This window comes from Podarcis pityusensis (genome assembly GCF_964106645.2).
Source record: "Podarcis pityusensis genome assembly, chromosome: 10".
Lineage (NCBI taxonomy): Eukaryota > Metazoa > Chordata > Lepidosauria > Squamata > Lacertidae > Podarcis > Podarcis pityusensis.
The window spans coordinates 28,116,626-28,140,336 of NC_138035.1; the positions used below are offsets into that span (position 1 = coordinate 28,116,626).

A 23,711-nucleotide genomic window follows, 5' to 3' on the forward strand; every position below is an offset into this window, starting at 1 on the left:
AGTCGGACACAACTAAACGACTAAACAACAACAATGTGCTAGTGTAAACATTTTTTAGTTTTGAGTAACAACAGTGGTGAACCCCAACAGAGAGTAAACACTGGGCAAACACTTGATTGAAAAAAGTGGGGCGCTAACATTCTCTTATTGGACACCGAGGGAAACATAATATGCCTGAGAGTTCAGGTTAAATTATTCCTTCCTCTTATTTTCCCATACCTGCTCCATGTCCTGATCCAATTAAGAGCTGATCACAAATTGGACTAAGGTTGAGTTCCCTGTTTTCCCCTATACATAACTGCTTAAACCTCCTTTGAGAATCGTAGTGAGACCTATGCCACACCGCCAACTGCCGTCTAGGTACACGAGGAAGCCTTTAATCAAACAAAAAAACAAATCACTAGCAAATGCCTCTTTGTATTCACGTATTTAAGAACGAGCAACGCTACACAGGTTTACTGTATTCAACTGTAGTTACCGAAATTCTGCACAAAACTTAGGGAGGAAAGTTCCATTTCTGTACATATACGGGGACTTGATTGCGAGCAGGCATGCCTAGGATTGAACTACAGGCTCCCCAGATTCTGATGTACATTTGCTTTCCCATTTTCTGAAGAATAATAAAAATCGCAACTCAAAAGGGTCCTAGAACCGCCGCTCGATAGCATCCTGAGCACCGGCTTTTGTACTTCACTCGCAGAAGCCCAAACACCTGGCAAATCGATGCACTCGGCGCCAGGTTCCAGCCTCTGCTCGCTTAACGGCGTCGAGAGCGGAGGAGCTCGGCGCTCGGCTGCTTCGCCTTAGCGGCTGAAACTGGCGGGTGTCCCTTTCCCACACCAAGATGGCGGCCGCTCGAAGCGGCGAGGCGATCTGAGGCTGGCCGCTCCCCCACCCGCTTCCGCCGCGGGGGAGGGAAGGCAACCTTCTGACGGGAGGGGGCAGGTCGCTCCGTTATCTGCCCGCCGCCACTCGCTGCGTCGACAAATCCCTCCTCCCCGTTCCGGAGGCTTCTGAAGCCCGCCTGGGGTGAGCGCGCGAAGGGCGAGGGGCCACAGGGCGGCCAACGGCCGGGGCCAGTTCAAACTGAGGAGGCGGGAAAGGGGTCGCGCGGGGTCCTTGCCCCCACCCCCTCGAGGGGCGGGTGCGCATGCGCAGTGGGCGTGGCGCCTGGGCAGCCCGGGGGCGAGCGGGGTTTGCCGACAGAGGGCGTCGCTGCGCCGCTTGGACCAGGTGCAGTTCAGAAATGGGCAGCAGCAGCCGCAGGTGAGGAAGCGGCCGGCGACGCGGGCTTGGCCGCTGCTCTTGCCAGCTCTGGGTTCAGATGCTGCTCCGTGCAGCGGCCCGCAGGCTCCGCCCGCTGCTGTTTTCCGGCCACTGGGGCGATAATAATCGAGGCATTTCCCTTTGTCGGGAGCGATGGAAACGATCCTCCCTACTTTTTAAAACTATTTGATTTGATTTCCCCAGACAAAAGGAGTGTTGTTGCTCCTGGATCTCTGGCATCCTTTTGTGGTGTCAAGCCGGAATGTGCTCCGCTGCCGGGCTCCGAACTCGGTGGCCTTTGTGGAGCTTCGATTGGATGCCCAGAATGAATGAATGGGATGGTGGCAGGCTGGTGCTGAATGGGGGAGAAATGCAGGCATTGACCCGGCCTGAATGAAGCAGCGGGGCATGATTGGGCTCCAGGTCAAGAGTAAAGAGCTGGCCCAGGACTTGCCACATGGGCTTGGGTGTCCGCCTATTCTCTAAGGGTGTCGTGTCTGGAAATAAGCATCTGCTGGCCCTAATATTCAGACGCTTGCTAGTAGAATTGTAGAGTTGGAAAGGACCAAGAGTCCAACAGCCCTGCAATGCAGGAATCTTTTGCCCAACAGGGGCTCGAACCCATGACCCCGAGATTAAGAGTCTCATGCTCTGCCATCTGAGCTAATCCAGACGTATGAACAAATAGAGCTGTTAGTAGGAGAATAACGCTGGAAACATGAGTTGCCCCTTTCTGATCTTATAAAACCATGCGACTTCGTAAGTCCCTTGCAGTAGAGTAATGGGTGGATGCCTTTCTTCACATAAATAGCCAACGCCTGTGTGGACTTCATGGTATGGGTGATACTGTTCCCATACTGCTTGTGGTATACCACTCTTCCAGGCACCATGTCATTTAAAACTGTTGCTGATAACCATTGTAGTTAAATGCTTGACAGCCTATCCACTACTGGCAAGTTGGAAGCCTCAGAAGTATTCCTATGAAAGATGGCTGCATGATGTAACAAAATTAAATTGCTGGGGTTGTTAAAATCACTTGAGAGGTAACTTGCAAGCGCTGGTTGTGAACACCCATTTTTACAGGGCTTGCAGCGTCCTCCTCCAAGTGTTTACTCAGAAGTAAATCCTACTTTGTTCAAGCCCACCTACTGCTAAATAAGTGTCTATAGAATTGAGTTGTCAATCCTGTAAATCGTCCAGTCCTTTCTGCCTATAACCAGGGAGCCCTGCTTTGTACACGGACCAATTCTGCTGAGTTACAGCTTATTGTATGCTTGTCTGTGTGAGGCCTGACCTTTCAGTACGGTACATGAAGAAGTAGAGGCTTGTTTTCTAGCTTACCGGTATATGCAAAAGCAAGGTTTCTGAGCTCCCTTTATTCTGTTAGTGAATTTGTTATGAATGCATCATAAAGAATTAATGAGGGAATTCTAATATGCAGATAACTTTTCTTCAAAGTCTTCTTTATCAGATGAAATATTCCATTCACAGGTTGAAATATTCTTCAGGAACTTTACCCACTAGTTTACATTAATATCTCTAACAGCTGACATTGGTTAACATCTTGTATTTTTGTATTATTTGTAAAATACATTACTATAAGGGGGTCAAAACTCCCCCTTTTTAAGAACCTATGCTTTAATTCAGCATTTTTATGACAGCTGTGTATAAATGCATTCAAAATTCAAATGGTTTATACAGGGGAAATCATGTTTATTCAGGAGCTGAATCTTTTTAAATTATTGTGAGACTCAAAATAAAAACTGCACAACTATGCTTTGACAGATATTGCATGTCTGTCATTTTAAGGGGGATAAAGCATTATTCAAGAACAGAAATAGCAAGTGCCCCACTTCCTGAATCAGTATCCTTCCTGAGGCAGGTTGGGGAAATCCTGAGTATCTGAGGTGACAGAGACTGGAAATGCTGCAGAGGCCCTGGAAAAAGGACTGCTTCTTTCAGTCTTCTCTCTTTCTCCTCCTTTTCCTTCCCTTTTCCTTCCCCAGTTTGGTACTCTGAACAACACCTGTGGGAATAATAGGACTAATGCCTGCTATTGCTGCACCATCACTAGCCTCTAAAGTTTGATATCATTGAACATCACACAGGACTGAAAAATTAAATTCTTCTCTCCAGTCAATTCACTTTATCCTAGTATAAGAGATTATAAAACTCTCATTCCCTCACCTCCATGGCTCTTACACACTTTCCTTTAAAAAATGCAGGATTCAATACAGTACTCACCCTGAACATATTGTAACAATACAAAAGCCCAATATAGTTATTTGGTCACTGTCCTTGTGTTTCATTGAAAAAGATCACATGGTGTTAATCTGTTTAAAACTAGTGGAACAGAGGCTTGGTTCTCACCTTGAAAAACATTCCTCTCCTGCCTTTTAACATGAAAATCAGCTAAACCAAACTGCCTGCTGAATCTGGGATCTTTCTCCAAGCCCTGGAATGTCTGGAGGATAAAGATCAACTGCTGAGAAGGCACACCACTTCACCCTCCTGCTTCCCATTTCATTCTTTAAAAAAAAAAATCTTCATTCAGTCCCTTTCTGCATTATGATTCCACTTTATGGGAGGGTTATTCTCATTCTCTGTTTCTTAGACCTTGTCCTGTAGACGGGAACGGGGGAAGGAGCCCAGGCGTGGCAACACATTCCCAGGCCCCTGCAGGACCACCATGGCTTATGATGACTCCAAGAAAAAAGAAGGTAGGATTGTTTCATAGTCTGAGAGGTGTTACGAGGAAAGTACAACCCCCCCCCCAGTCCGTGGAGTGAGAGACTAAGAAAGAAAGCCAGTGTCCTGCATGGATTGGGTTTCTGCAGCATTCCAGATCCCTCCCTTGTACTCAGAAAGTTAAGTGTACCTGGATTGAAACATGAGTCTCACAAGCTCCAAAGTGCTGATTAATTTTTATCAGGCTTGGCAACAAGCAACACTTCCTAACCCTTGTCAGCTCCGTAGAATTATAATTGGATTGGGGACTGGATCCAGACCTTCAACACAGCACAACACAGATGCCTAGGTCCTCATTTGGCTGAGAAGCCTTTTCAGTTCATGCTATCCAAGGGGGGCAAAACCCAAGAGTAGGAATAAAACTTCAGCCTTTGATACGGCAGCCTAAAGCATTTCCCTAAAGGTTTGGGGCAGTGCTTTACAGTAGTGAGTAGATTGTGTGTGTGTATGTGTGTGTATGTGACTGCTTGCTTCCTCTTGTGCATTGTGTTTTATCTTTGGCCACAGTGACAGTTGTGAGAGCGTGCCTTGATTATTTCTGACCACGCCAGTGTTTCCTCCTTCAGACTGCTTAGAGAGTGACCGAATTGATGGCGTGGGACTAGTAGCTGGCAGAACCCAGCGAGAAAAGAAACGTTCCTACAAGGACCTGCTTCGAGAAGAGGAGGAGATAGCTGCTCAGGTCAGGAAGAATTCACAGAAGAGGCTGAAGGTGAGAGAGTCTGAGAAGAGAATGAGAAAAGCTTGTCAGTCCAACTTTGCCTCTCCCAGCCCAATTTGAACTGCTCTGTTGGTAGTAAATGCCACATTAAGAGAAATGAGAGAACAAGATTCTTGGGGTTATAGAAACAGATGTAGAAGTCATACTATTTCCCTATTTTAGAAAGTTCAATAAAATGGTATGCCCTTCTTCTAAAAACTAGGATGAGATGAATGTAACTTTTTATCATCCACTCATCTTAAACTGCTGTTTGAATTAGAGATTGAATGATCATTACAGAATAGAAATTATTCTTTTGGATACATAGGTCATCATTATATATTTTTTTATATATAAATATTTATTAAAGTTTTCACAATATTACATAATGAAAAAGAAAAAATACAAAATAAAAAACAGTTAAAAACAATTCCATCTTTTTGTCACTTATCTTTCATTTGCTTGTTTCCCGGACCTCCTCATACCTCCCTTTTTTGTATTCCAGTTCAATTTATTAGTTCAGCAATTCCTTTCCCTCCTTATTTTATCCTGATCCTTAATCTTAATATATTATAGCATTAAATTTTTACCTGTTAAAAATCCAATTCTTTCATATTCTTTTATACCATTACAGCTAGAAACCACTTAACTTCAATCCAACATCATTCTAACATTCGTTAATTTTGCAATATTTCTGTAAATAGTCTTTAAATTTCTTCCAATCTTCTTCCACCGACTCTTCTCCCTGGTCTCGGATTCTGCCAGTCATTTCCGCCAATTCCATATAGTCCATCACCTTCATCTGCCATTCTTCCAGAGTGGGTAGATCTTGTGTCTTCCAGTACTTTGCAATGAGTATTCTTGCTGCTGTTGTGGCATACATAAAAAAAGTTCTGTCCTTCTTTAACACCGATTGGCCAACTATGCCCAGGAGAAAGGCCTCTGGTTTCTTCAAGAAGGTATATTTAAATACCTTTTTCAATTCATTATATATCATCTCCCAGAAAGCCTTAATCCTTGGGCACGTCCACCAAAGGTGAAAGAATGTACCTTCAGTTTCCTTACATTTCCAACATTTATTATCGGGCAAATGGTAGATTTTTGCAAGCTTGACTGGGGTCATGTACCACCTGTATATCATTTTCATAATATTCTCTCTTAAGGCATTACATGCCGTAAACTTCATACCTGTGGTCCATAACTGTTCCCAGTCAGCCATCATTATGTTATATCCAACATCTTGTGCCCATTTAATCATAGCAGATTTCACCGTTTCATCCTGAGTATTCCATTTCAACAGCAAGTTATACATCTTTGACAAAATCTTAGTTTTGGGTTCTAACAATTCTGTTTCTAATTTTGATTTTTCCACCTGGAAGCTGATTTTCTTATCCAAATTGTATGCCTCCATTATCTGATAATAATGAAGCCAGTCTCGCACTTTGTTTTTTAGTTTTTCAAAATTCTGCAATTTCAATTTATCTCCATCTTGTTCCAAAATTTCCCAATATTTTGGCCATTTGGCCTCCATATTGAGCTTTTTCAGAGCTTTCGCTTCCATCGGTGACAGCCACCTTGGGGTTTTATTTTCCAATAAGTCCTTGTATCTTATCCAAACATTAAACAATGCTTTCCTGACAATATGGTTTTTAAATGCTTTATGTGCTTTGACCTTATCGTACCACAGATATGCATGCCATCCAAATACATTGTTAAAACCTTCTAGATCCAAAATGTCAGTGTTTTCAAGAAGCAGCCATTCTTTCAACCAGCAAAAAGCTGCTGATTCATAGTAAAGTTTAAAGTCTGGCAGGGCAAATCCACCTCTTTCCTTTGCATCTGTTAATATTTTAAATTTTATTCTAGGCTTCTTGCCCTGCCAGACAAATCTAGAAATATCTCTCTGCCACCTCTTGAAACAGTCCATTTTGTCCACAATTTGCAATGTTTGAAACAAAAACAACATTCTAGGCAATACATTCATTTTTACCGCAGCAATACAACCCAGCAGTGAAAGCTTCAAATTTGACCAAATTTCTAAATCTTTTTTCACTTCAGCCCAGCATTTTTCATAGTTGTCTTTAAATAAATTCCCATTTTTTGCTGTCATGTTAATCCCCAGGTATTTAACTTTCTTAACCACTGTTAAACCTGTCTCATTCATCAGTTTAAATCCTGCAACTTGACCAAATTCTTGGATCAGTTCTAAAACCCTTTTGGTACTAGATTCTGGCTCCTGTAACGTCAATACTAAGTCATCTGCAAATGCTCTCAATTTGTACTGTTTGGTTCCGACCTGTATACCTTTAACCAACTGGTCCCTTATCATATTCAACAGAACCTCCAGGACCGATATAAAAAGCAATGGGGAGATTGGGCAACCTTGTCGTGTCCCTTTTTCTATCTTAAATTCTTCCGTCACCACATTATTTACAATTAATTTAGCCTTTTGTTCAGAATATATTGCACTTATCATAGGTCATCATTATATTGTTGCAGGATGCAAACTGATATGTTGTTGTTTGCCTGATTCTGCAGGTAGCCTGAAAAATAATGAGGTGTGATCTACCTCATTCAATTCCCTGGGGATGTTAACACAGACAGCTTTTCCTCAAAACATTTCCTTTGACCTGAAATCTCTCCTATTAGTCTAGAGGTGATTATTTGAGCTTTGCTTTTTTTTTCTCCTAAATCTTCAGCTTGGAAAAGTTGTTTTCCGCTCTTAAACAGGGAATTTCTGCTTTCTCTTGAGAATATCATTTCTAAAATTCACATGGCAACTCAGACCATCTTCTGTTTCAAAGCACAGAAATGCCATGCCATAGAGAGCATATTTGTTAGGTAATGTGACGTCTATGATCATCTGTATTAGAAATTAATATGTATATGCCTTCATTACTTGGTTCTTTTTCTTTCTAAAGTGCTGTTATCTTCTTTTGCAGGAAAGTGACATTTTCTTGCTGGGGACAGACACTTATAAGAAGAAGAGGAAGCACTCCAATGAGTACTATTACAGAGGTAAGAGTGGAAGCAACATAGGAAGGGATATGACAAAGGAGAAAAGTTGAGCAGTGATTTTAAGGTTCAATTTGTACTTCTAAGGTTCTGCCAATAGGCTTTGTGCTTCCTGGAGGTAAAGTGAGAGGCCAGGTCTTTTTCCACAAAGCTTCCATTCTAAAGATAGAGAAGGGAGAGGCCAATCAGTGAAAGGGAGGCAGCTGTATATATTGCATATTCACTTTGACAGCTAATTTATTTTCATTTACTTATAAAAATATTTATATACCACTGTTCATAAATAGCATCAAAGTAGCTTACAACAGTCACACATAAAACCATACAATAAACAACAAATAAAATTTAAAAGTCAGAAATCAGCTAACTGTTATGGAAATAGGCATTCTGAATTGCTTGAATAAGCCTTGTTGAATAGAAAGGTTTTCAGCAGGCATTTAAAGGTTGAAACGGAAGGTGCTGATAAATCTATTGGCAGAGTATTCCGCAGGGCTCGGTCGAGGCTTGGTTTTGTATTGCTGTCAAATAAGCCTCACCAACTTATTTGTAAGTCGACTTTCATACCTAGCCTCCCATCACAGGTGTCACTGGCTTACCAATAGGAGAAGAGGCAAGATCAGCTGTCAGTGTGTTTGTTTATCACTGCCACCTCCCCTCTCCCAGAACATTGCACTGACACCACTCACAGGTAAGGTAAGAGCTGCCAACCATTACTGAATACGCCAGAAACAAAACAGCCTCTTAAAAACCAATGTGTCCTTATATTTCAGCCTCACCAATTGGCCTCACTGATTTATAAACCAAAATTGATTTACTGTAGGATAGCTTCACCCGGACATGAGGCCCCGAAGTTATGACGGTGTGCAAGTGAAGATGCCCTTGTTGTTGGGTATACTTCCATTGATCCTTCTTCTCTGAACTCTTTCAGAACTTTCTTCATTTGAGTTATCCCTGCCTTTGGAATCGTCTGCAAAGAAGAGGAAAAAAGTAGTGACAAGCCCACCCTCTGCTGACACTGCCATGGATCTGCTTAAGGCCATCACCTCGCCTTTGGCCACAAGCTCCAAGTCCTCAAAGAAAACATCTGAAAAGTCATCTCATTCTTCACTCTCTGCCTCTGGCCATTCAGAAGGCAAGAAGGAACACCACAAGAAAAAACTGAGTGGCAGTAGCAGTGACCTGTCCTTGGATGAAAGTACTTTCCACAAGTCCAAAAAGGTGAAGCCCCCCTATGTGAACACTGAAATGTTGACCTTGCGTGAACCTGATGGCTTAAAGATGAAACTCATCCTCTCACCGAAGGAGAAGGGGGGAAGCACAACGGAGGAGCCCTTTCCACATCCGCCAGCCACAAAGAAATCCTCTAAGAAGTCAGCTCGGGACGAGCAGGGATCATTTCTCCCAAGTCATGATTCGCACGGCTTTTCGAAATCATCCCGAAAGAAGCACAAACCACTGGAGAAGGAGCCGCATCCCTCTCCAGCCGCTGAGAGCTTTAGCCCAGACACACCCCTCTTCCCTGAAGGCCAAAGCAGTGAATTTGAGCTTTCAGGCCTGGAACCACAAGCGGAATCAGGTTCCTCCTCTGGAGGTGAACTGGAAGCTGGAGAGCTAGTAATTGATGATTCGTACCGGGAGATAAAGAAGAAGAAGAAATCAAAGAAGAGCAAAAAGAAGAAGGACAAGGAGAAACACAAGGAAAAGAAGCATTCCAAATCCAAGAAGAGTTCTGGGCTTTCTGGGCTTTCCTCTTCACTGGCAGCAGCAGAAGTAACAGCTCCACTCCCAGTCTCTCCAACCAGTGCGCAGTTTGCCGTTCCTGCCCCTCCTCCTCCACCACCTCCACCGCCACCTGTATTCCATACAGATGGCCAGAGTGAGAAGAAGAAGAAGAAAGAAGAAAAGGAGAAGGTTGAAAAAATGGACAAAGAAAAGGTAAAAAGGAAAAAGTGGCAGTACAAGTGGGTGATTAGAAATGCTGAGGACTGTTGTTCCCAAAATAGAGGGCTCTAGACTGTTCTTTGCAGTTTTGTTAGTTAACTTCAGAAATAGGAACCAAATATATAAATTATCTTGATTGTTGTCTTTCTGAACTGCAGATAAGCAGAAACACTCTAAAGGAGTACACTTCTCCCCCCCCCCCCCCAAGGTGTTTAACATTGAAACAAATTGGTTTCTGCTTTAGAAATATTTAGGTAAAAGTAGCTGGCAGAAGTAGCTATTTTATTCATTGATGGCAGCCCTGTACTGCCCAGTAGCTGAAGCTCTTCGAGTCATGTATATAAACATTGATAAAATACAGTGAGAATAGCAAAACAATTACAGAATAAAATAAGAAACTTTAAAATTGCAGTATAAAACACCACACCAGATAAAAATCAATAAAAGTTAAATACAAATAGGCATTGAAACTTTTAAAATCAAAACCTCAAAATGCACAAAAAACCAGTGTGGATAAAAAATCTACATTTGTAATAAATCAGGGTTTTTTTGTTTACACTGCATTTTTAAAAAAATATCTCTACTGTGTTTCTCTTCAATAATAACTATAACTAAATAATAACAACTAATAATGACTAAGCCTGATAGAAGCATGATAGCCCTACACAGTGTTAGAAACAGATATGAAAGCTATGAACTAAATGGCACCTTAAACCTAGGTTATAGGTGCAACAACGGAATGTCTAGGTTTGCTTTTTTAATAACAATAATACAAAGCTGAAAATGAATGAACTGCAAATAAAATATTATGTTCATTTTTCACATGGCTTAGTCCTTCCCCTGCCCACCGCCCTAATATTCTTAAGAGGGTCTCTTCTCCGGTCTTCAGAGAGTAGCTGGAAGTGGGGAGGCAGAAAAAGGTCCTCCTTTCTTTCCACTTTGCAGTTTTAATCTGAAATCTTAGGCTCAGTACTGCGCCCAGAACTCAGAAGCTGCTCACTCTAATGAAATTCCCTGTCGCAAAATGCAACTAGAACAATGGGAGTTTCGAACACTGGCCCTACAGTAAACGTCTAAATTAAATCAATGTCTCTACCAGATACAGGATGCTGTCCAACTAAGTTATGCAGAGTATACCCATGGAAATTAATAATACTAAGTTATGATGTAGTGAGATATAGCCCACACTGAGTTTGAAAAAAAGCTTTTATGTAAATGAAAAACCAATTGGATCCTTTCTGCAATATGAATATGTATACTCTACCTGCCAAACATAGGCATATCAATTTAACCTAATGAAAATAAATTGCTGTAGTCTGCCCAGTACCTTTCAGACATCTACCTATCAAGGTAAGAGTGAAGCAGAGAAGATCCATACTGGAAAGAAGAGAAAACAAAAATGCCCACTGTGCAGTCTATCCCCATACTTAACTTTGTTTGTATACTGTTATGGGGCTTATTGTAAGAAAGACCCAATATCAGTCAATCAGTTATTTTACTTGTATGCTGCCTTTCTAAAGTTAAACCACACTCAAGCCATGGTTTACAACATATAAAAAATTACTGGCAAAAGTAGTCATAAGCAGTAAACAAGACATCAAAAAGTACACAACCAAATGGAACCATTTCCACATAACTCATAAGATACAAAATAAAGATACAAAAAATTAACAGCAACACTCCCCCCCCCCCCAAAAAAAACCCCACTTAAACAATGCCTCAGTCCAAGATTCTGTTCAGCAGCCTCAGCTTTTGTAGCAGGAGTCAGTCACAGCCCTGTCCTCCCAGGCCAGGTAGAGAAAGGCCTGCAAGGCAGGGAGCAAGTCTTCCAGGACTCATAGCTAAGATGGTCTATATGGGAAGGGGTTAAATACATTCTAGCTGTCAGTAGAGAAGGAACAGTGCAACAAAGCGATGCAAGGCCTAGTTGTAAGAAAGAAAGAGTGGTTTAAATTGTATTGTTTATGACTGCCGCAGCTAGAGTAGTATATCAAAAAAAATGAAAGAAAGAGATACAAAAGAAATTTGGCAGAATAAATTGATAGAATACACAGAATTAGTAACTGTGAAATTAAGAAATAAGGATGAGTCACAGATAAGATGGGTGGAAGTGCTTTGAAGAGTATCTTAGAGGGTATAATAGTCAATTTAACCTACAAGTAGGAATGAACACATATGAGCAGCAAATAACACTAATTAAAGGAAGACACACACTAACTAAAGGAATGGGTGGAATAATAGAATATGCAGCCGACAAAAGACTACCAAGAATGCCATGGAGAGAGATGGACTGGAAAGTCTGAAGATAAGAGATAAATGATGAATATTGTATGATGTATATATAAGTTGTAAAAATGCATTAAAAATAGTAACAACAAATGGTATTGCTTAGTTGTAAATTAACATGTGTTAATAGTCAGATTCCCACCATTGTTTAGGAAATAGGAAGAAGTATCAGTAGGAAACTTGATTTAAATCAGACTTACATTGACTTTTTTTCTTTTTGATATAAATAACCTTGATGCTAAGCAATCTACTGATTAAAAATCCATTAAAAAGCATGGGAAAATAAAAGAGTACTTGCCTGGTACTGAAAAGGTTACCAAGTATGCACCAGACATGCCTTTTTGAGAAAGATGATGCAGTACTGCCACAGAGAATATCTTCTCTTTCATATCCATCCTCTGGGTCTCATTTGGCACTACAACTCAGAGAGGTCTCCAACAATGACCTCAAGGACTGAGTATGAATATAAGTAGCTAGATAACATACATCATACAAAAAGTCAGCTTGAAATTAACCCACTCCTAACTTGTCTAAGAGAATGCACCAGGAGATTATTTTCTTTGGGGATTTCTAAAGGAGCTTGAATATTTTACAACATAAACTTCTTGCTTTCTTTTTCCTCTTCCTGATTAGCCAAAGAAGAAGAACATGTCTGCCTACCAAGTATTCTGTAAAGAGTATCGTGTGAACATTGTGGCTGAGCATCCAGGAATAGGTAATAGAAGTGTCCGGCAAGGTTTGGGAGATACCCAGTTGTGGCATCCCGCTTGGACACACTGCACTGCACTTTCTCTCTTTCCCCCTGCAGCCCACCTGTATACCCCCAAAATCTGTTCCAAAGAATTGGGGGACCTTTTGGAAAGGAGAGGCAGGGGAGAGATAGGTAGGGGAATGCCTGACATCTTTACTGGCATGATGTTGGATCCTGCCCACTGGGCCACTGCAAAACGAAAGCACAAGCTGTGGAGAAGAAATGTTTAAATGTTTGAAAGAACTCTGTCTGCTCCAGCGAAGGCTCTGTGTTCCCATTATGAATCTGGGCGATACACTTTTTCAGAAAGCATATAACCAATCATTCTGGGCCGTCTCTGGTATTAAAGTGGCAGCAGAAATAAAAATGGCACTAAGGGTTGTAATGCAAATGCCATTCTTCACTACTTGGTCAAGGTGTGATTATCAAGCAGGGCATTCAAAAGTCCTTTACTCAGGCTCTTTCAAAGGATTCAAGATGGCTCTGTGCACATGACTTTTGGAGCTTGGGGAGTCTAGATCAGCATACTTGTCTCCTCTGCAGAACCCCATGTAAAGGGACTGAAGGGTGTGGTTTTTTCAAACTTAAGAAACACAACCATATCAGACCTCCAGATCCCTGTTAGAAATGGGCAATTGTGGCTTATGTCATAAACCAAAAATGATTAGCACCCTTGTTAGGAACAAACACGTTAGCATTTAAATTGTGAATACTAGGAGGGTAGGCAGACATACAATATTTTTTCTCTGGGTAGATGACAGGATAAAATGCCACATATATGCATAGCAGTAGAAATTACCTTCCATTCTGCTGTCACATATACTCCCAAGCATAGAATTCTGAATTTCTTGGCTCCTGCTCCTTTCCACTTTTTGTCCCAAGTCCTGACCATATAACATGCATTACAACATTGTGTGGGATGGACTAGACCAGCCACTAATGTAAGAGAGCTTTAAAAAGGGGATTAGACAAATTCATAGAGAATAAGGCTACTTTTCATGATGGCTATGTGATACCTCCAGAATCAGTATACCTCTAAATATTGTTCATTGGGGAACAAAAATGGGAGTGGTGCTGCACTCATGTTCTCCTAGTGGGCTTTCCATAGGCATGTAGTTGGCTCCTGTGGGGAAAAGTGGTGGGCTAGCTAGGTCTCTGGTGTGTTCCAGCAGGGCTCTTCTTATGTTCTTGCTCAAATTCCTCACTGTGATTTATTTGCAACTGTTCCATGGATTGTTTTTCCATGTATGCAGGCAATAATGAGATATTTTAGCGTCATATGTATTGTAAACAATGTGTCCTATAATGGTTCAAGTAGTTAACTGAATGTACATAGAAAATCTCTGCTTTTCTCTGAATGGCTTACTTTCTCTGATTTCCCGTTAGATTTTGGTGATCTGAGCAAAAAGCTGGCAGAAGTTTGGAAGCAGCTTCCGGAGAAAGATAAGCTGGTAAATATCTGATAAACATTTGTACAGAAAATGACACGTGTAGGCAGAAAACTGACTTGGTCCTGGAATACTGCCACCATGGTTCTTGTATTTATTACTTTCCAAATCTGTGTATTGCATATCACCTACCCCTGCTTGCGAATGGGAAATGTTTGGTATTGATTCATTCATATTCTCTCTCTCTCTCTCTCTCTCTCTCTCTCACACACACACACACACACACACACACACACACACATGGCCAGACATCCTGCTTTACAATTGCTCCATCTGTATGGTTGGACAGCTGATGTTGCCTTTTTTAACACTAGTTTTGTTTTCCCTATTCTTTTCAGGTTTGGAAGCAGAAGGCACAGTATTTGCAACACAAGCAGAATAAAGCAGAGGCTACAACAGTGAAGAGGAAAGCAACCTCATCAGAGGGTGCACCAAAACTGAAAGGTAACCTCTATATTCCACTGTTTCTTACATACCATTCTTAAAATGAGGCTGCTCAAGTGTAAGACGAGGGTGTCTGCCAGTCCATTATGAGTGTGTGTGTAATCCAGGATCTTCAAAGATCCTCAGTATTTATCCCACACAGCTTTAGATGGCAGACCCTCCATGTTGCTTTATGCAGATGGTATGCCCTTTGTATCTTTATCCATGCATAGTATGAGGGACCCTTTTAAGATTTTGAATTCTTTTCATTTTGAAAAAAAAGAACATCTACCTTTGATCTATGCTAAAACAAAACTTATTTTGCTTGATAAAAGGCCTAGGCAACATACACAGACAATAATACTATAGTGGTACCTCGGGTTACAAACACCTTGGGTTACAAACACTTAAGGTTACAAACTCTGCTAACCCGGAAGTAGTACCTCGGGTTAAGAACTTTGCCCCAGGATAAGAACAGAAATCAGCGGCGGCGGCGGGGGGCCCCATTAGCTAAAGTGGAACCTCAAGTTAAGAACGGTTTCAAGTTAAGAATGGACCTCCAGAACAAATAAAGTTCTTAACCTGAGGTACCACTGTAATTTGGAATACTTTAAGGACTTACAATATTTAGGAATGCAGTTTAATGAAAATCATACCTGGGTATCCACAGGACTTCCAAACCTATAAGTAAAGCCATATTAAACTATGCTTGCTTTCAGGAGTTAATCTAAGATCTGCACTTAAATGATCTTTCTGGGGAAAGTTATTCCACGTGTGGTATATGGTACAGAATATAAAGCTGCTCAAAAAATGCTGTTGGAGCAAATTCCCAATAGATCTGTACAAATTAGCCCAACAATGTGAAACCTGAATAATTAAGGACAGACTGATTCTCAGTTTCCTTAAGGCTGTGGCTACTGTAGCTGCAAAACAATTGACCCATTTTTGTTTCAACAAGCTTCACTCTCTGGATGAAAAGGTGTGAAAACAGTAAAAAATGAATACCTATCTTTTGCTATTTGTACTATTTTGAAAACTATTTTTTAGCTGTTTTGTGGTATGTTTGTGAATCAGCTAGAGCCAAATGTAAGAGATGATTCATAAATAAATAAAACAGCATTAAAAATAAAGTAAGTTAAAGAAATAGTGTGGGCTGAACTTCTATGGCCATACAGTTTGACTATGTAAACTGTGCAGTTGATGCAGAGTTTTCATAATATGGAAAATGCAGAAATAAGTTTTTTACTTTCTGTTGTCAGCTTCTCTAACAGGGGCACTTTCGCCCCATAAGAAGTCTCCATCTAGCACTGTAGTGCTGTCTGCATCACCTGTCAAAGTTCCTGAAACGGATCCCATAGATGTAGCTGCACATCTGCAATTGCTGGGTGAATCGCTAAGTCTTATTGGCCACAGGCTACAGGAGACAGAGGTAGGTGCAGGAACCTTCGCACCCAAATGTAGTCATTTCATTTTTAAACAACAGAGCTATTTTAGTCACAAAGTTCAGATAACTAATTGGAATAAGCTGAATTGAACAAGTTTTCCTGTTCTGCATACTGCATTCAGTGCCACATTGAACAAACTTTATTTACTCCAAGGGTTCTTCTTTGTGTACAGTCATACTTCGTGTTACGTTTGCTTCATGTTGCGGCTTTTCAGGTTACGAACACGGCAAACCCGGAATTGTTTACTTCCGGGTTCGCAGCACGCGTGAAGCGATCTGCGCTCTATCGCACACACACAGTAGTGACAGTCTACTTACGGACTTTTTGGGGTGCGAACGGCACCCCAAAACGAATTGTGTTCGTAAGTAGAGGTACCACTGTATCAAGACTCCACTTTTGCAGGTTAATCAAGCTTCATTCCTGAGTTGCCATCATTAAAAAATAAAAATCTCATGGTTTCCAATTCTATGTCAAGATATTTGGTTGAACTAAGGTTTATATATATATAAAGCAGAATAAATGTTTTCCAAAATACATATAAGACACAGCTCTTGCTTGGCTACTGCTGTGTTTGAGGGATTAGATGGAAACTGTTGATCACATTAGTCTATTATACAAACTACCCGCAGCCATTTCATGGCATCATTCTGGGATGACTGCCTGTGCAGAACAAGATGACACGCCCTGCATTACTGCTAATGACATTAAATTAAAATGCCCAAATGGGGATTTTGGCAGCTACCCAAACAGTTTGCCCTGAAATGATGAATCCATTAAGAGTGAAAAGCTCTTGCATTGTAAAGTAGCACGAAGTAACAATCCACCCAAATTGATTTTACCCTCATTTACTAGTTTAACTACATTTTGTGTCTGGGTATACAATTCCTTAGTACATTTCCCTTTATTCGTATTCTTTATTTATTTACTTTTTGCTTTCAGGTGATTTTTTTGTTTCCAACTTTGTTTATATGACTTATTTCTGCTACAGTCAGGCTCTGTTTCTGGGCTTCCCATGGGTATGTGGTTGGACACTGAATAGAGACCAGAATGGTCTGATTCAGCAGGCTCCTCTTATGTTCTTAGTAGAAGACGGGTTTCCCCAAAGTTATGTCTCTAGCAGTTTTTGGACTACAATTCTCATCATCACTGGTCCTGCTAGCTAGGGATGGTGGGAGTTGTAGACCAAAAAACAAACAAACAGCTGGATACCCAAGTTTGGGAAACCCTGCTAGGATATGAAACTGAGATCTATTGCCTCTGAACATGGATGTTTAACAGCCCAGGGGTGTGGATCCTTAAGCCCAGGGGCCAAATGCAACCCTCCAGTCCTGTCCGTGAATCTTGGGACTCTCCCCAGCCATACACCCTCTTCCCCAGCGATGCCTCTCGCCAGCCCTGCTTGATAGTCTTGCTTGTTTTTGTCTGGCTGGAATGAGTCCTTGAACTCTGATAAGGACTTTTGCATCCTGGATGGGCCCTCGAAGGGGGTGTCAAAAAAACCAGCCTCTTGTACAGAGATAAGATTTACATTAATTGTTCTGCCCTTTACTAGAATGTGTCCCCTGCCCCTCCCTGAACAGAAAGAAGCCCTTGAGCTGGAAAGGCTTTCCAACCCCTCATATAGCCATTAATTTGTGTCTTGTAGTCATGATGACTATATGGAAGCTCCAGGTACAGTGCACAGCAGGACAGCAGCAGCACATCAAACATTTAAGCATCACAGTAAGGAAGTACAGGGTGGGAGCACATTACTGGCATCTTGCGCAAAGCTGCTTTGTCATCTGCTGTGTTCCCATATTTATCATTCTGCCTGGTGCTTTAAACATAGGGCACAGGGTTGCAGCCATGGTGTGTTGAGTAGAAGTGGCCAGAAATAACTTCAAAAGTGAGAAAGTATATCTTCCATCTCTGATCTTTCATTCCTGCATTTGAGCTTCATCTTTGCTAAGGGAAGAGCACTGTTAGAATTCTTGCTCCATGATTGCAGTCATGGGATTGTTGTCTTTCACATGACGGTGTATGTTTTGACTCCACAGAGTGGGAAGTGACGGAGACAGGATGTTTGTGTTACTGTGTTCCATGAAGTGGGACTATTGTCCTTTGTTCTTTTCCTCTTTGCTATCTGATGCTAGAGAGAGAGGAAGCCATGTTGCAGTGCTCCGGGTGTGTTTATATGTAAATAAAGTAGATTAGCCAAAATGCTGAGTTGCAGAGGTCTGTCACGCGAACTGCGCAGACTCTGCGAATCCCTAAGTGTCTGTTGGGATCGGTCGCTGTGATGTTCAGGCTGAAGAAAGCTTTTGAAGCTCCCGAACGACCAGGAGGGAGAAAACATGCCAGTTGGGCATGTGTCTCTGCCAGAGTCCTACTCGAGAGTAGGACGACCTCCTGACAAGCGCTTCAATAAGCAAATCACAGTTGCCAGCTCCATGAGAATGAGAGAATCTGTGCTGGGCTTAAGACAAAGATAACAAACTGACATCGAGACAAATCTCTTACTACTACTACTACTACTACTTCCTTTTTTCCTTCCCAGGGTATGGTAGCTGTATCAGGAAGTTTATCAGTGCTCCTGGATTCAATCATTTGTGCTCTAGGCCCTTTGGCATGCCTGACGTCCCAGCTCCCTGAACTAAATGGCTGCCCCAAACACGTTTTGGTGAGTTCTGTGTTGTTTTGGAATGCCAAGGTCTCACACTATTTCTTACAGCTTCCCTCTGCCCATGAAAGGCATGGTTTTTGCCATAATTGTAGCACATATTCAGCACTTTGCTTTATATGTAGGATACTCCTGTGTTAGTACCCCCTTCTCTCACAGCTTAAGGAATTTATAGAAAGGAAATGCTGATTGAACTTAACAGGATTCAAGTTGTCTTATTTTCCATCTGCCCTTCTGCACAATCATGTATTTTTAGTCCTGGAGTAGCCAGTGTGGTGCCTTCAAGCTGTTGTTGGACTGCAACTCCCATCAGCCCTAGCAAGCATGGTCAATGGTCAGTAACAATGGGAGTTGTATTCTTTACAACATATGGAGGGTGCAATACTGGCACCCATTGGCTGGGTTGAACATGCAGTTTGTATGTAATTTGTTGGTGGTGTCCACATGTCTTCCTTGTTGCACTTCAGTCCCACCTTTTCCTGTGTTCAAAGCACACTTTATTTGTATGTGAGATGATGCAATATACACTCCATACCAGATTTTGTATTCATTGTATATGCATAGAATATTTAGAGGACTAGTGTGGTGTAGTGGTTAAACTGCTGGACTAGGACTTAGGAGTAAAAGGTAAAGGGACCCATGACCATTAGGTCCAGTCGTGGCCGACTCTGGGGTTGCGGCGCTCATCTCGCTTTATTGACCGAGGGAGCCAGTGTACAGCTTCCAGGTCATGTGGCCAGCATGACTAAGCCGCTTCTGGCAAACCAGAGCAGCGCACGGAAACGCCGTTTACCTTCCCGCCGGAGCGGTACCTATTGATCTACTTGCACTTTGACGTGCTTTTGAACTGCTAGGTTGGCAGGAGCTGGGACCGAGCAACGGGAGCTCACCCCGTCGCGGGGATTCGAACCGCCAACCTTCTGATCGGCAAGTCCTAGACTCCGTGGTTTAACCCACAGCGCCACCCGCGTCCCTCTAGGACTTAGGAGACCAGGGTTCAAATCCCAACCCTGCTCTGCACCTCACTGGGTGATCCTGGGCCAGTCATAGAATTGTATGGACCTGAGCCCTTTCTAGCCACTGTCTAGCCACTGTCTCTCAGCCTAACATAATTCTCAGGGATGTTGTTGTGATGATTAAATGAGAAGGGGCAAAACTATGTACGCCACCTTGAGCTCATGGGGAGGAGGAGGTGGGATATAAATAAATAATGATTTTGTTATCAAAAGAAAGCTTGTGTAAAGTAAAAAATAAAAAAAGAGGATAGTGCATGAGAGGTGGTGGCAGGCTCAAGTTCACCTAATGAGAATTGAACCCAAGTCTTCCCCCATTCTAAACTAACCCTTTAACCATCACAGCACATTGGCTGTGGAGCACCTAATTATGTGGAGAGTTGCTTCATTTGTCCCAGGCAGCTGAAATATTTATTAAAGGCTGTTCCTCCTGCAACCTGCTGTTACTATTTTCTACCAGCAGGCGGCTGTGTTATGTAAGAACTGCAATTTTATAAAAACATGTCTTGAATTTATTTTAAATATTCATATCCTGCCTTTTCTAGGATGCTCAAGGCACCTTCCATGTTAAAAATTAAAGCACAATGCAGCAAGCTAATACATTCAGTGCTAAAAAGCAGAAAATTAGTAAAACTTAATTCTGAGCAGCAGTCCAGTTTTACTAACCATGGTGAATGTTCCATTGTCCTTTCTTCTCCAGCTTGGAGTTGAGGAAGCAGTGGGGATCATCTCTTGAGACTTGCAATGAGTTTTGGGGGTTACAACAGAAGTACAGAAAGATATCTGTTCCCCTTTCCAGTTCCACAGATGGCTGAGTCTTGCCATTTTGAGTCTCTGTGATCAGTATGAAGCCTTTGGCTCTGGGGGGGGGGGGGGGCGAGGTGACCGTTTTGGCAATGAGTAGCAAAGTTAAAACACACTGTCAGTGACCCAGTCTTACTGTCTACTCAGACATGAATTAGATAGGACCTAACTGCAATCTTAGGGGTAGTTTCCTGGGAGTAAACCCCTGCAAGCATCATGGAGCTTATTGCTCATGTGCTGAAAGTCCTGAGGACCTCAGATTTTGGTCCAGCTACCAAGACCAGCCAAATGTTGTGGCCCTGGCTTCTATAGAATTGGGTGCCACAAAATCATTGGTGCTGAAATATTTCTTTATTGGCTTAGTGACAGCTATCAAAGCCCAGAGCAAATGAAAATATTCCCCAGTACCTCTGAAAGATCCACAGGCTTTTCTGCATCTCCAAAGGAAGCACACTGTCTACCTTTGTCATGTCTTTAGATGTTTGGTTTTTCCTAAGTCATTTGTTCTGCTGCATTAATGTCAAAGGCATGCTTGGTTTTTTTATAAGATACTGATTCAATTTAATATTTCTCTCTCTCCCTCTCTCCCCCTGGCCACCTTTCCAGTCAAACACATTGGACAACATTGCATACATCATGCCTGGACTCTGACAGGAAAAGGATAATGGGAAGTGACGTGCTGCCAAGTAACTGAAGTGTGTACAGATACACTATCCTAGTTCTTCCAGAGGACAATGTATATAGGGCTTTGAGTTTTTCTGTCTGTAATATATCAAATAGAATTGTAACTATTTTGCTTGATTTTATGAAAAGTTTCAACCGTAATTTGTGGGAATCGGTTTTGTCTCAGATTGGATGTCTCTACAATTAGAGTTGGGAAATATTTTGATAGATTAGCCTTAATATGGTTGGGTTGTTTTTTGTTTTTTTTAATGAATTGGTTTTACTTGGAAAAGTCAAGCAAGTTTGGTTGAAGTTTGGTTGGCTTGCATGTTGTTAAAATAACGCTGGGAAAGAAAGTTGAGGGGATAGTGTTTTGCTGAGGGCTTGTGCTGGCACCAGGAATCCTCATTAAATCTTCCAGTTGTAAGTAGGTTGCTAAATACAGATTCAGGTGTGGTGAGTGAATTCTCAAATTCTTAGGAGAAACAAGGGCTTCTTAATATGGATAAGTAGTAAATCCTAGTGAAAGCCTGCATCACTTTTTCACAGGTTGTAACTAATCAATGGATTGTGGTATTTTAAAACTGTGCTGGGATATTCTAAAGAGGAGGATCTACAAGCCCTACCTTCAACTCCTCCTGATTTTAGCTAATTTCTCTTCCCCTCTGCTATCTCTCTACCCCCACCCCCAGTACCCTTCAAAAACTAGTACCTAAGGTAACACCATAAAAGACTGAGGGCCGGGGCTCCTCCAGCTCCCTTACAGTTCACATACTGATTTATAATTGCTTATCACCAGCAGTGAACTGACGTGGTCCTCCTCTCATGGTGCTGAAATGTGTGCTGTAGAGGCAGTGATTAAGCTGAAATTTAAGGGCTTTTAGCTGAGAGGAAGACAATGAGAGGGCAGGTCCTTTATCCCAGCCACAGGATTTAGCACTTTGAGTGCCTGTTGCTCTTTGAGGAAGTACTTCTCTCACACCTAGGATGAAGTGTGGCATTTTTAACATGTGTATTTACATTTTCATATACTGCATCTGTAGTAGATTAATTTATATTGTATATTTCTGTATATAGCTATAATGAAAGCAAAAATTCCCTCCACCAACCATGTATGGAAAACGAGAACTATGTGTTTTTACCTGGATACCCTGCCAGAATTGCATTTTATCTGCCGTTTTCAAGCATAGGCTGACAATGAAGGAAATAGCGGTGGGATTTGGATGGTGGATGGAAACAAAAATTGAAAACTTTATATTCTGCCCTAAGTTCCCTTGCCACTTGTTATTTAGAAAACTGAAAAGTGGCAGACAGTGGGATAATTTTGGTTCCAGGACTAGCCACAAATTCCATGTTCTGTCTTCAGACCCCTAGGGTGGTCTTGGCAGTTTAAAAGCCCCTACCCACATTCCGCCCAGCTGGCTCAAGCCCAGTAGGAAATTGACAATGGCAATAGAACCACCTTTGCATTCCACATACTCCACCCACTTTAGGATCACAGGCTCAATGTATGAAAACTATTTCTGCCCACTTTTTCCAAACTTCTTGGCAACGTTTTAATAAAAAAGTTCTCACTTTCTTCACAAGTTTTCCCTAGTTAATCCCAAGGGGGACAGGTTAGCTGTAATAGGTGCTATTCTGTAAACAAGCCCATGTGCTGGGAGCTAACGTCTTGATTTTTACAGAGCCCTTTGTGTCTCAAGTAACATTTGAGCGGTGAAGAGAATCCTGGCACAATCACTTTAAACCTAGATAATTGTCAGAAACTTCCTTTGAGTCAAACAGTCAAAGGGGCTCTACTTCAGTTCTGCCATCTGCATTATGGCAAACTTGACTTTTTAAAAGATAAATGTACTGATGTATTTTTATTTAAAATTTGTAAACATTTGTATAATCTGTGTTGTGTGACATTTGGTACTGGAGAGCTTTGGATATACCCCTCATACTTTTTTACATTTGTTATTTCCTGCCATCTAGTCCAAATTGCATTGTATAAATGTTTTGCTAATGTATATAAACTTTTTTAAAAATCAGAACTTGAATCTTGATTAATTTCATATGCCTCATGACCACCAATATTTCATCTATGAGATGTTTGGTCTTGGCAAATTACTTATTTTTTTAAAAAATCAGTTTTACAACATCCCTGTTCATAACCCCCACACTCCACAACTATATAAGTTCTCTATTTGGTAATTTTTACATGCCTCAGTATAGTCCATAACTATCTTTCTACTTTCACTCATTCCACCAGTTTTCTTTAGATTGAAAGCAAGCAGTATGATCTACCAGTAACGGTCACTGTGTTAACTCATTGATTGCAATTGGGTTTCTGTGTAATTCTTAAGACTTTGTCAGAAGGTTTAAGACTGTGTCAGAACGTGTCTTTACATAAGCAACACTGGCTAGGATACCTTTTTTCCTAACCAGTTCTTCATGAATTGCTGGTTCTCTGGAACTACTATTTTTTATGTTACACATTTTCATTGATACTATTTTTGAAATTTAATGTTAAAACTACTCTGGAAGAGTGCTACTCAGAAAGGTGG

At 41.5% G+C, this 23,711-nt stretch overlaps 1 protein-coding gene across 3 annotated transcripts; it reads left to right on the plus strand.

The window, feature by feature from the left end:
- The first annotated feature begins 839 nt into the window (after positions 1-839).
- Positions 840-23,198, plus strand: HMGXB4 (HMG-box containing 4). 3 transcript variants are annotated; one of them, XM_080971711.1, is made up of 11 exons: positions 840-1,029; positions 3,881-3,986; positions 4,581-4,726; positions 7,657-7,732; positions 8,658-9,664; positions 12,590-12,671; positions 14,094-14,158; positions 14,494-14,599; positions 15,838-16,007; positions 18,560-18,682; positions 21,106-23,198. In XM_080971711.1, the coding sequence occupies exons 2-11, from the start codon at positions 3,956-3,958 to the stop codon at positions 21,148-21,150; spliced, it is 1,851 nt and encodes a 616-aa protein (XP_080827837.1). In that variant the 5' UTR covers positions 840-1,029; positions 3,881-3,955; the 3' UTR covers positions 21,151-23,198. The 3 variants fall into 3 exon arrangements, with proteins under 3 accessions (XP_080827837.1, XP_080827838.1, XP_080827839.1); XM_080971712.1 differs by lacking the exons at positions 840-1,029; positions 3,881-3,986; positions 4,581-4,726 and adding an exon at positions 7,247-7,370; XM_080971713.1 differs by lacking the exons at positions 840-1,029; positions 3,881-3,986; positions 4,581-4,726; positions 7,657-7,732 and adding an exon at positions 8,311-8,422.
- The last annotated feature ends 513 nt before the right edge of the window (positions 23,199-23,711 follow it).